Source organism: Quercus lobata, chromosome 2 (assembly GCF_001633185.2).
Source record: "Quercus lobata isolate SW786 chromosome 2, ValleyOak3.0 Primary Assembly, whole genome shotgun sequence".
NCBI classification, from domain to species: Eukaryota; Viridiplantae; Streptophyta; class Magnoliopsida; order Fagales; family Fagaceae; genus Quercus; species Quercus lobata.
In genome coordinates, this window is record NC_044905.1 from 13,055,070 (window position 1) to 13,068,835 (window position 13,766).

The 13,766-nt window shown below is 35.2% G+C and overlaps 1 protein-coding gene across 1 annotated transcript; it reads left to right on the forward strand.

Moving 5' to 3' along the window:
* The first annotated feature begins 4,871 nt into the window (after nucleotides 1-4,871).
* LOC115959639 (ornithine decarboxylase-like) lies at nucleotides 4,872-6,869 on the forward strand. Its single transcript, XM_031078109.1, has 2 exons — nucleotides 4,872-5,243; nucleotides 6,720-6,869. The coding sequence occupies exons 1-2, from the start codon at nucleotides 4,872-4,874 to the stop codon at nucleotides 6,867-6,869; spliced, it is 522 nt and encodes a 173-aa protein (XP_030933969.1).
* The last annotated feature ends 6,897 nt before the right edge of the window (nucleotides 6,870-13,766 follow it).

Consider the following 13,766-nt stretch of genomic DNA (forward strand, 5'->3'; position numbering starts at 1 on the left):
TTATTTTTGTTTAGAATTTTTTGAAAGGCAAGGTTATTTATTTTAGATAAAATTAGTTAACTGAGCTTAATTTTGTTTTTAGTTTTACTGGTAATTTTTGTTGTTGAGGTTTTTTTTGTTGGACTTGTATATTTTGTTTTAGATATTAGATCTATAAATTTTTTTTATGGTCACTAAAATGAGAAAAATGCTAAAGCTGCAAGTTTTTTATAAATTACTTATGTAATAAGTGGTTACTAGTAAGTAAAAGTAAAAAATTGATGTGAGTGATGTGCCCATATGCGAATCAATAAGAATTTGCTACCAAAAAGGTTTGTAAAAATGTTATAAAAAAGTTTGTAAGTATAGCATTACACTTAAAAGAATTAATGATATTGTTAATGGGAAATAAAATGTAATTTTATAGAAAAAAATTGCTAAAATTAACACACATATATAATAATATTTTTTTTGGCCCCTCTTAGTCCAAGGGTAGTTCCGCCCCTGCATATATCGTTGAAGAACATCACATATTTTTCTCTCTCTATCTGTCAATCTTTTTTTTTTTTCATCACAGAGAGAGAGAGAGCTTCACAAAATAAGCTACAGAAATATATACAAACCTCAATATGCATGATGTGCTCTTGAATATGACTGATATTCGTAGTTCCAACTCAAAAATAGGTGAGAGAAATCATGAAAAAGCACAATGATATTGGCACGGCTCAATCAAAGACATAAGTACATAACCATGACTATAACTTAAGCTTTTTGCCATGAAATGCGTACTTCTTTCTGAATGAGCGGGGCCAATATCAAAGTAACTATTTCAAACACAAAACATATTCGATATATTCATTCTTTGCTTATCCCTCATAGTAGCTTCTTTAAACGTTGTTGGATCATATATATATAGCCCGCGAAAGAAGAAAAAGACAAAGGATGTGATGAAAGGAGAGTTGTGAAAGTGTTGAGCAAAAATGGGAATATCACGGATCGAATTTATGGAGGAAGCAAGAAAGAGAAAAAAAGAGGGTTTGCTTTGCAGGGTGTAATAAAACCCATACACTGCCAAAACCAAATAGAAGGGCCAACGCATTCAATAGCACCCCAATATTCTCTCTTCCTCACCTCTCCCTCCCTCTCTGATACCAAAACTACAGGCCCCCATTAATAAGGGAATCACTCAGTAATTCTGAACAAATTCCAGAGGCAGCACAGATACAACATTAATAAGGGAATCGCCTCCCATATGGCCATAACTCTCTTTCTCATTCTAGCTCTTTCAAATTATCTTAATTTCCATTTGTGAATCTCTATCTGACTATTTAGTTGGTTATTTTTATATGGATTTTACTAATTAAATTTATTGCAACATTCACTTATTTATTAACTTTTTTTTTTTTTGTAGACTATTTATTAACTTATTGGAGTCTACTAATCACAATATCATATTCATTTACCTCATCAATTTATAAATATTTTATAGTAAAGTCGGGTTAATAGGTGTCCTTAAGGCATTTGCTAATAAACTATTTTTAAAAAGTTTTGATACCACTTACATAAACATTGAAAATTTTGTAAAAAAGAAAAAACAGTTGTTTTTTTCTTTACCTATAAAAAGTTTCATAAATTGATTTATTAATAAATGTTTTAGTGCACCCTTTAGTAAAATCCAAAATTTTATAATATAACTTTCACAGTTTTCTTTGGAAAAAGTAACAATTTTTCTAAGGTTATTGGTTTATGAACTATTTTTAAAAACATTTTATAAAAAAATGATAAAACAATTCATTTTTTTGATGGTTTCTCTTATGATAGAACATCCGTTAGCATGACTATCTTTCTTTTGTCTTTTAATGACTATTTAGTTACCGACATAGAGTAACTTTAGTTTGCTATCTCAATTATTACTACCATTATGCACAAGATAGATTTAGTTAAGTTCAAACTTTTACTACTTACTAGCTCGTGCCCTGCATGGAATAATAAATAGTTCAATTAGAATATATCAAATAAAAAGTTATATCAATAATTTTTTTCTATATGAATTTTTAATGGCTTAGATGAAATTTCTTATACAAGTTAAAGAAACCTAACATATGCCTGAATTAACGGGGGGAGTAAAGCAAATAGTGTTTAGTATTTTCTTAAAACTTTTAGTGATGAAATTCTAGCGGGAAAAAGTTGTCTTTCACAGTGAAAAAGTTTAAATTTCAATGAATAAAATCTGAAGGGGAAAAAAACATAGTTTAACTAAGTGATGATGTTCCATACCCACAATAAGCCACATGAGTATTGTAAGGACACAATTTGGTTTTTAAGCCCAAAATTAAGGTAATAGGATCTAGGTCCAAAGAGCCTAATATAATGAATTTGTAGAGACTGTGTTAGAAAACTAGACTCTAATGAGTTGGGTAACAATTATAATGGATCCAGATGACAACAAAGTAAAGATAGACTGGCTTTATCTAAATAAAATCGTCCTCGGCACAATCCAAGGGGATTAGTTTTTGTATATATCTCTTGAATTTGATTACAAACATTGTTCTTGTTGCTACAATATTTTTCTCTTTCTTTTCCAATCCCTTTCCCCTAGGGTCTTCTTTCTGTTTTATATTATCTTCATTCTTTCATCTCTACCCTCCACGTATAGATTAGATTGCTGGTATTGATTCTTGTCCTATCACTATCTTCTTGAAGTTTTTGGGGAGCAGCTGTAAGACTGAAAATTACTGTTTAGGTATTACTTCCTCATTAATGTGGCTAGAGAGTTAGCTACAGAGCATTCAATGCGATGGTAGCAGCTTTCTTTTAGATATTATATGGCTTTGCTCTGTCTTGTGCTTCTAGGATGCTTGTCCTTATCAACAAAACCTCCTAGAATGTTGCCCTGGATGGCAAACCACACCTTCGGACCTCGGCTTTGCTCAACTAAGGATGCATTCATCCTCGAACCACCTTCTTGGACTCTTATGACCAAACCACCTCTTCATTCACTAACACGGACTTCCATGACAATGTTTTGCGCGTCCTTGGACTATTTAATGTCCTCATATTGGGTCTTCGGCCCAATATATACATAGATACATTCTACTGGGCTTATCACCCCTACAGGTATAATTTTTAAGATCCATTGTTTTTGCATAAAGTATATAATAGCTTCACAATTGGAGGTCAATTAATTAATAATTAGTCAAATCTTTTGTTATGGCACAAAAACCTAAGATTAAATCCCACAATTAGAAAAACAGATTTATGGAAAGAAAATACTCTACCAGACTACTAGTATGTTTGGATAAGTTTATTCAGCAAAAAAATCGATAAGTTTACTTTTAGTGGCTTATTTTATTTAAAAGATAAATAAGTAAAAGCAGTACAGTTACTTGCATCTAAAAAAAAGAAAAAAGATGCATCACTATACTCTATATATATAAGCAATGGTGACTCTAGGATTTTATTTTTTAGGGTGGTCCTTAAATAATTTAAATTATACAAAATCTAATAAAGTGATAACTTGAATATTTGGTACAATTATGAATCGAGTCACTAAGAAAAGTAAAATTGTTGTGACTTCAAAGCCAAAAAGAATTGACAACCACAATATTTTTCTTGGTATCATTTTTAAGGAAAAATGAAATTAGAGATTTTTTTTATTGAATAGGTTGAACGAGCTACAAATTTGAATGTTTAGCGATTTTTATCTTTTTGCTTTATAGTAGGCTTTTTGTTGAATAATTAGATCACTTGTTGTTTGGTTTTATCTTGTTTTTGTTTGGTTTATGTTTGTTATTGTTTGGGCTAATACTTATTGTTGTTATTTAAGTTTTTTTTTTTTTTAATTAATTTTATAGAAGGGATTAAGGATTATGTTTGGGGGTAGAATTAATTTTGGAGTAACGCTATTTCTACTATATTTTTACAATAAATCTTATGTAAAAAGTTGTTATTGGTGAGTAAAAAAATAATATCAGTATTGAGCCCAAATTAGAATCGGTAACAGCTTACCATATTGGATTTATTGTAAATTTATTGTGAAACTGTTGTGAACATAACATTATTCTTATTTTTTGTTAAACCCAATTTTTTGTAATTTTCAAGTCAGGGTGTTTAACATTTTTAGTAGGATGATCACAATAGATTAGTATAACATTTAATTTTTTTTTAACAAGTCTATATATGCCATTTTTTGCAAGTCAGGGTGGTCATAGTACGACATTGGCTTACATGTAGAACCACCAGTATATATAAACTGGAGGAAAAAAATAATAAACTAACACTTTATATATATATATATATATATATATATGACTTCATGTGGATGTTATCTTCTACAACATCCCATGAGATACTGTCACATGAAAACATGAGCCAAAAAAAAAATCCTTGTGTATAGTTTGGTAAAAAAAAAAAAAAAAAACTAAATGTGTACGTGTGTATCAATAAAGTTATATATGTATGAATAAATTTAAAAAAAAAAATTAAGTATAGATTTTTATTCATATAAATGGACAAAGTAGATAGATTTATAACACTCTAAATTTCAATTATAATATTGAAAATTATGATTATTCGGGTAGGATACTGGACCAAAAAAAATATTAACCTCTAACATTCAGATAACGTTACTCAATTATTGGCCTCATTTCAAACCAACCACTTTCCCTCTTTTTGCTCTACCAAATTGCTAGTTGTGAATCTTGTGATGGTGGTGCTTCAACTCTATAATATATTCTCCTAACCCTCTCTATGCTTATATATATAGTATACATACCCTTCAAGTTCATGCTTTATTCCGTCAAGTCCAAATCATAACTCTTTCTTTTTCTCTTTCATTTATCATATTTCAACGCATTCTTAGCCATGACATCGAGCTTTAAGAGTCCCAGGCTATGTTGGGTGCACCGGGAATAAACGGAAAGAGAGTTACAGTCTTATCAAAAGATGGATTGACTGATTTCATGCGGTCCATCATTTTTAGCAAAGAAACCAAAGAACCCTTTTACATACTTGATTTAAGTGCAGTCACTACTCTCATGCATAGGTGGACTCGAGCCCTCCCTACGGTTCAACCACACTATGCCGTCAAATGCAACCTGAACCTGAATTTCCTTGGTGCCATGGCTGCTCTTGGGTCAAATTTTGATTGTGCAAGTCAAGCCGAGATTGAGTCTATTTTGTCACAAGGAGTTTCTCCAGATCGGATCATATTTGCGAACCCTTGTAAAGCTGAGTCTCACATCAAGTACGCGGAGAGTGTTGGCGTAAACTAGACGACTTTTGATTCAATGGATGAAATTGAGAAGATGCAAAAATGGCACCCAAAATGAGATTTAATAATTTGGATTAATTAAAGTTCTAGATGATAGTGGTGCACACTGCCCATTGGGTGTTGTATATATAAGTATATACATGGATAGGTAGTAATAATGATATTTGAGTTTGGAGAATATTGTTTCATAAAGTTGTTATAGTGAAAATTCAAGTTCTAAAATTTTCTAAGTGAAAATTCGAAGTATAGCATTTTTGATTGGTTGAAGCATTGGCTCGATCGATCGAAAATGGTAAGAAAATAATCCTAAAGTCTTTGGATGGTTCGATCGCTATTTGATTCTTGTTCGATCAATTAAAAAGAGCATTCGATCGATCGAAAGTCGTGAAACAGGATTTTCTACAGAATTTTCTGGTGACTGTTCAGAAAGGTTAAAGACGTTTCAAGCCTTGTGAACAGTTTTATGAAACATCTTAACTCTCCATACGTACCTTTTGACTTGGTCCACGCATCAACTCCACCATCTAAAAACATATATGAATTGACAGTAATATGCTTCTAATGTTATGAGATTAATTTGAACTATCATCGAGGTAATATCTCTCCATTGTTTTCTAATTTTATGGTAAATTCTAAATTATGAGAATTTTAATCATTTATATGATATGTTGAATGTAATGAAATTCAATTTATATATCAATTATTGTTCTTAGGAAGAACAACTAGTGTAATGGCACCTTAATTAATAGGCTTAGAAAGAAGGTAGGTGAGGTTTGTAGAATCCAGGATAGAGGAGAAAATGGATAAGTCATGCATCTCAAACCCTACTCCCCATGTTGTTGAATTTGAATTGTCATCGACTTGGGCCATGGGTTAAGATCAAATGTTAATTTAGCCTGGTGCTCTCAAATTCGTTAGTGTGAGTGAAATAAGGCATGTTTCCAAGAGGCCCAGCATTGCTCATACGCTGAATTGGGCTTCAAGAGCCTGATGTAGTATAAACTTACAAGCATAAAGCATAAAGTCTCTTACAATATTAATGCATAATTAAATTAAGGACGAGTACAAACTTACAAGCATAAAGCAAAAGTCTCTTAGAGCATTAGCATTGGAGAATGCTAATGCCATATCTAAGGGAAATTTGGCATTTGCAGCCTGAAAATCATCTGCATCAAAGAATTGTAAAGGCAAGTATTGCAAATTGTTTTGCAATACTGCTACAGTGCAATTCTAAAGATAGAATTGCACTGTAGCAGTATTTAAAAAAAAAAAAAAAAAAAATTTATCTCTACTCTCTCATCTCTGTCTCTCATTTCAGTCCTCTCTCCTTCACTCCCACTCTGTCTCTCCGTCTCCCACTCCCTGTTTCTCCCCATCAAACCCCATCAAACTCCACTCCCATACCCACACCTTCCCCCCGCTGCCACCCCAATTACATCCCTAATCACATCTCGACATAGCCCGGCAGCTTGCCAAGCTCGGCGTCGACATAATCGAGGCCGGCTTCCCCGCCGCCTCCAACGACGATTTCGAGGCCGTGAAGACCATTGCCAAGGAGGTTGGCAATGTTGTCGATGCTGATGGGTACCTTCCGGTCATCTATGGCCTCTCTCTGTGATTTGTAATGGGGTCTGGTGGTGTGGGTGTGGGGTTTTGATGTGTGGGTGTGGGGTTTGGGTCGTGGTGGTGCAGTGGCAGCATGGGGCCGTGGTTGTGGTTGGGTATTGATCTTGCGTGGGGCCGTGGTTATGGAGACAACGCCGGTGGAGGCGTGGAGATCAGCTTCCGATGGGTTTTGATGAGGGTTTTGAATGGATTTTTCTTTGATTTTTTGTGGGTTTCTTTGCATGGTGGTGGTGGGTGTGTTGTTGCTGTGGTGGTGTCTCTGGTTGTGGTGGCAAAGGTAGGTTTCAATTGTTTGGATTTTTGCCGTGGGATGGTGGCGTGGCCATGAGTTGGTTTGGGTATGTTCTTTGTGGTGGTGGTGGTAGCAGCTGGTTGCAGATTTGGGTTTTTGATTTTATTTGGGTTTTGATATATATTATTTTATTATGTAGATATATTATTTTAATGAGTAGAATAGGAAAATAAAAGTTTGGGATGCTGGAGGTATTGTAAAATGGAATGGTATAAATGATAAAGTGGCTTTTTGAGATGGTAAAATAGAGTAGAGTAGCATTCTTTGATGCTGATGCTCTTACAAGTCTACAAATTGTTTACAGACTACTTGATATAAATACAAATGAAATATGGATTTTTGTGCCTGATTGTGAATGTCTTTTCTCATAGAATAACCTTATAAAGTCATACTTGGGGCTTAAGTAGTTAATATTATTTTCCTTGCCTCACGTCGTGCTCTAATTTAAGGTAACTCTTACTGCTTCAAGGTAATTTTTGCCTTGTTACTTCATGTGCTAAGCACGCATCTGGCTTAAGAAGACCACTCGAGAAAATTGTTTGCCTTTAAATCTTTTTTTTTTTTTTTTTTTTTTTTTTTTTTTTTTTTTTTTGATACCAGCAAAGGAAGTTACAGAGTTTATCAAATTACAAAAGACTAGGATGAACCCAAGTATGATGTAGTGGCATTCGGATTTCCCTTTTTGCAGCAACATTAACAAAATCAAGGACACAATTGGGGACAACTAACAGATTACAAACAAAACCACTTTGATACAAAATATCCAAATCAACAATCAAGGACCTCTCATGCCAAGCTAGAGTCTTAGACCTGTGAACAAGTTGGATCAGATTCTTGTTGTTTGTCAAAAAGAGAATCCTATTAAATCCGTAGTTGTTGGCTGTGATGACTGCTTCCATCAAAGCCTCTTGTACAACCCCATTTGTTGAACTTGCATTGCTGCTAGCTACACCACACAATTTGACAACTCCTTGCATATCCTTAGCTTCATAAGCCCAAGCACTTCTATTACATCTTGAGTTTCTTACCCTTGCAATCTTGATTAGCAGCTGTCAGTGTCTTGCTTCTGTGTTGTGTTCAACTCTTGATTTGGAACAGCTTCTGTTTGGCTCGTAACTGATGGAGTATGCTTCTTTGTACTTGCAATACATATTTTGAGCTGTAAGCACAACGTCCAAGAGATTTGGTTGTATTTCCTCATGAACCACTCTATTCCTATGGTACCAAATTGTCCACAATGTGATGAAAATTTTCTGCATATATTCCATAAAAACCTCATCATCCAAACTATGAGACATAATTAATCCCTTTAACCATTGCTGCACAGAGATACCAAGAAGATCAGATGTGTGAACAACTAATGGTGACCCATGCCAACAAGCTCTAGCAAAAGGGCAGATAAGGAACAAATGGGTTGTGGATTCTTCTGCACAGTTGCAAAAAGGACAAGGACCAATGTCAATGATTCCCCTATTCCTTAGAAGCTGTCTGGTGGGAAGACCCTCCTGCAAAAGCTTCCAAATAAAATTACAAATTTTTTGTGGGGTTTTTATCTTCCATATTAGCTTCCACACTTTATTATCAGCATGGGATTAGCTGTGATGATCATTATAAAGTATCAGGTAGTCCTCTAGCAGAATATTATATGCTTTTTTAACTTCAAATTCACCACTATTAGAGTGCTTCCATAGTAACTTATCATCAACAGAACAGATCCTAGGTAGGGGAATTTGTAATATCTCCTTACATAAGGGAAAAGGATAAATAGCTCTTATTAAATCAGAATTCCACTTATGAGATTGTTGGTCTATAAGGTTAGCAACTATACCAGTAGTCAAACTAGGGTGAAGTAGATTATGAGGTAGACCCTTACACCAATCTTGATGACTAAGAGGAATATTGCATCCTTTTCCTACCCCCCATCTCCCTTCCTTAAGTTTAGGGTTATCAAACTTGATTATATTCCTCCAAACCCATGACTGGTGTGGTTTAGGGGAACAATCTTGTATTGACCCCCTAGGGAAGTACTTAGCCTTGAAGGTCCTTGCAAGTAATGAATTAGGGTGTTGACTAATTCTCCAATATTGTTTAGCTAACATCGCTTGGTTCATTAAATTGAATTTCTTAAGACCTAACCCACCCCAAGATTTAGGTTGACAAATCTTGTTCCAATTCATCAAGTGCAACTTTCTAACCCCAAGGTCATGACCCCACCAAAAAGCACTGACTATGGAATCCATCTTTTTGCATATTGTTTCAGGTACCTTGAAACAGGAAGAGGTATATAAAGGGAGGGTTTGAAGAACATAAGCTATAAGTGTGGTCCTTTCGGCTTGAGAAAGGAGGCTAGCTTTCCACCCTTGTAACTTAGATTGAAGCTTATCCACCAGAAACTGAAAGTCAGCCACTTTATTGCCCCTAAGCTTAAAGTTTTGTCCAAGGTATTTACTGGGATTTTGCACCAAGTTCACATTAAGCAATCTAGCCAGACACACTTGCTCTTCATTAGACATGTTTGGAGAGCAAAATAGATTAGACTTCTCATAGTTAATGCACTGTCCAGATAGATTATAGTACCAATCTAGAATACATCTCAGATTTACTAAAGATTTATTATCATTCTTGAAGAAAAATAAGGAATCATCAGCATATAACAGATGAGTAAAAGTACAACCATTCCTACCAACCCTTACCCCATTTATTAACTTTTCCTGGTCAGCCTTTTGTAAAGACACAGATAAGACATTGGCACATAAGAGAAAAAGATAGGGAGAGAAGGGATCACCCTGTCTTAGGCCCTTAGCTGATTTGAAGGACATAGTAGTACTACCATTCACAAGAAGAGTGTATTGAACAGTAGACACACATTCCATAATCCATTTGATCCATTTATGATCAAAGTTCATGGTAATCAAAACAGCTTTCAGAAAATTCCACCTTACCCTATCATAAGCTTTTTTCATGTCTATCTTTAAAGCTCCAAAACTATTTTTCCTCCCCTTTTTCTTTCTAAGGATATCCATTATCTCATGCGCAATAAGAATATTGTCAGAGATGTTTCTACCTTTTATAAAGGCATTTTGAAAGGGAGAAATGATACTGTCCATAAAAGGCTTAAGTCTATTAACAAGAATTTTGGATATGACCTTATAAATCACATTACATAGACTAATAGGCCTAAAATGAGACACATCATCAAGAAAATAGATTTTTGGGATAAGGGTGATAAAAGTATGATTAAGAGGCTTAAAAAGGGACCCCGAATGAAAAAAGGCATGGATAGAATTAAACACATCAGTTTTAACAATCTCCCAATAATGTTGAAAAAAGAAAGCAGGGAGACCATCAGGGCCAGGGGCTTTTTGAGGACCCAACTGAAAAACAATGTCCTCAATCTTAAGATTAGTTATCGGTCTGTTCAATTCTAGGTATTGATTATGCGAGAGTTTAGGAAAATCTACTTTTTAGAGTTCATTAAGAATAAAACCAACATCCATCGGATCTGTATCCTCAAAAGAAGCCTTAAAATGATTAACCAATTTGTTTTCCACCTCCAAAGGATCCTCCAAAAGAATTCCATCTTCATTTTTTATATGAACAATCCTGCTCCTAATTCTTCTATTTCTAACCACAGTTTGAAAGTATCTAGTGTTTCTATCTCCAAACAAGACTCAATTGTTCCTAGCCTTTTGTGCCCACATTATTTCTTCTCTATTCAAAAGCCCTTCCAATTCCTCTCTCAAGATTTTCTCTTTCCTAACATCTTCTAAAGAAACAATTGAATCTTGCATCTCTTGTAGCTCAGCCAATTTCTTTTTGATTTCCAACTCCACCTTTCCAAAGACCGATTTGTTCCAACCAATAGCTTCCTTTTTGACATTAGCTAATTTATTGTTCAATTGGGCTCCCCTAGAACCTTTAGTATGTAAATTCCATTCCTGACGGATCATATCCTTACAAGAAGGGTGGTTGATCCACATTAATTCAAATCTGAAGGGTCTTTTCCTATAGGGTAATTGCTTCTCAAAATTCAGCAAGATAGGTCCATGTTCAGAATCCACTATAGGTAGGTTTTGGAGAGAGTACTGAGGATAAGAGTTAACTCAATCAACACTGGCAAAAGCCCTATCTAGTCTCTCCATCACAAACCCTTCCTCCTCTCTGTTATTCATCCAGGTAAATTTTTGACCAGTAGCAACTAAGTTACAAAGATGTAATTCAGAAATAACTTGCTGAAACAGGTCAGCCCCTACAATGGAACCCATGTTAAAGGAAACTTTTTCCTCTTTATACAATATTTGATTGAAGTCCCCTATGCATAGCCAGTTCTGATGGGCCAGGCTTTTTAAATTTCTCAGTTGATGCCACACCTCTCTTCTCTTAGCATGTTCAGGGTGACCATAAATGAAAGTAATAGACAGAGGATTACCCTTAGAGTCTAACAAGTCAGCATGTATAATATTATTAGAATGAAAAACTATATGCACATTAAGACCAGGTAACCATGCTAAAAGCAACCCTCCACCTAAACCATCCCTAGGTACTTCCCAGCCATTACTAAACCCACATTTGATCCACACTTGCTTACCCTTCTCTTTAGGTAATCTAGTTTCCATTAAGTACATTAAATCAAGTTTGAGTTCTAGGGCCTTTTTCTTACATTTAAGAATCACAGTAGGTTTGCCCAGACCTCTGCAGTTCCAACTTAAGATCTTCATGGCCCTTGGGGAAGCTGCTTAGGGCCAGCTTCCCAATGCCTAATTCCATTTCCATTAACATAATTATCAAAAGAATCATCAGAATGAGAGAAAGGAAAATCATTAGGGTTTACTGAGAGTTCATGTGTACCTTCATTGGGGCAAAAACCACAGAGAAGCCTTTGCCTTATATTTCTTCCCAATCTTCCAAATTCCATTCTAAACCTTTTCCTTGAGACACTAGAAGTAGTGGAGTTCATCGGATTCAAATCCTTAATTTCCTCTTTTTGCTTCTCTGATAAAGGATATGGATCAGAATTAGCCGACCCTGGTGAAGGTGGGCTAGGGCCCGGTGACATTGGGCTTAAGTTGTTCAGATTGTCCAACCCTGTGTCCAAACTCCTAGATAGACCCTGAGAAATGGACTATGGTGCACTTGTCACTATGCCCGGTTGACCCAGGTCAGTTCCTGGGTTTGTATCCCTGTCCAATGGACCGTGCAAATTCTGGCCCAAACTAGAGTTACCTTTTTCAAATCTAACCATACCTCTGTTAACTCTTTGAACTAGACTGTCCACTAACTCTTCAGGTGACTACAGAATTTGTCCACGTCTCCATGCAACCCCAACCAAAACCTCTGGTCTGTCTTCATTTAACTTATCCAAATTGTATAACCTTTCAGTAACAGAATCACTCTCAGTTTCAGAAGAATCCATGTTTAAACCTATTATTTCCCCGTTTGTAATGAAAGGACCTTCACCCCCAACCCAAGTCCACCTAAGGTCAGAGGAAACCGGGAGTTGCCAAGGAGGTCTCAACGAGAACGTAGAATCCGTTTGTTCATTCAGACTGATGGAATTTCTGGTGTGCTGAGGTTGAGAAGACTGCAGAGCATTGTGACTACACCCTTCTGTAGAGGGAGCATTAAGGGGTGTTAAAAGGTTAACATTGGTGCCTAAATTCAGTGAGTGTATGGTAGAATTTAGGCTTGCATGAGCATTCTCTGCGTGATTGCGTGTGCGTTGGGGTGAGTTAGGTGGATCATTTGCATTAATAGAGTGTATAGGTGTATCAGGTTCATGCAAGGTCTAATTATTAACTTCAGAAGTCTGATTTTGAGATGGTACTTCATTGTTTTCAAGATTGGGAGGTTGATCATGGGAATGCATGTGAGGATTACGGTCAAGGTTACCAAACCGAATCTGAGTAGTCCATCTCCTTCTTCTGTTATGGTAAGCTCTAAGATTATTTGCAAACAGAGGCTCTAAAACATCAAATCCAAATTGTACCTAATGAATTTGTTGGATGCCATTTATCTTTCCTTTGGGTTTTAACCTGTTATTAATTTATTATCGACTTGACAGTCCTTTGACATTTCCTTTTTACATTATCCTATCTTGGCACGCATCTAATTGTGGACGACTAAATTTCAAGTTTGAAATAAATCAAACAAGTAAAATAGTTTCACAAATGCGAATTTGTATTGATGAATAGTGGTACAATTTTCTGTAATTACAAAAGAGTGATCTTCTGATTCGATTTCTTTGAAAGATTTGTTGATTGGAATTGTGATAATGTGATTTTAATTTGAACAACAAATATCTTTCAATTTGGCTAGAGAATGGATCGATGATCTTTGAAACAAAATAACAACAAATCTCTGGCTATGAGCTTGTTAGAAATCTTTTGTTCTTCATGTTCTTCATTTTCTTCGTGTTCTTTGCTTATTCTTTGCCTTTGAAGGTTTGTAGTGGAAGTTCTTCGTGGCTTTAAAGGCTTAAATCCATAGGGCTTCACTGATTTGTGGTTTCTTGAAGTTTCTGGAGGCTTTTAAGCTTGATTTTAGTGAACTTTGAGATCTAGGAAAATGATTTGGATGATTTCTCTTCGAATGTTCTTC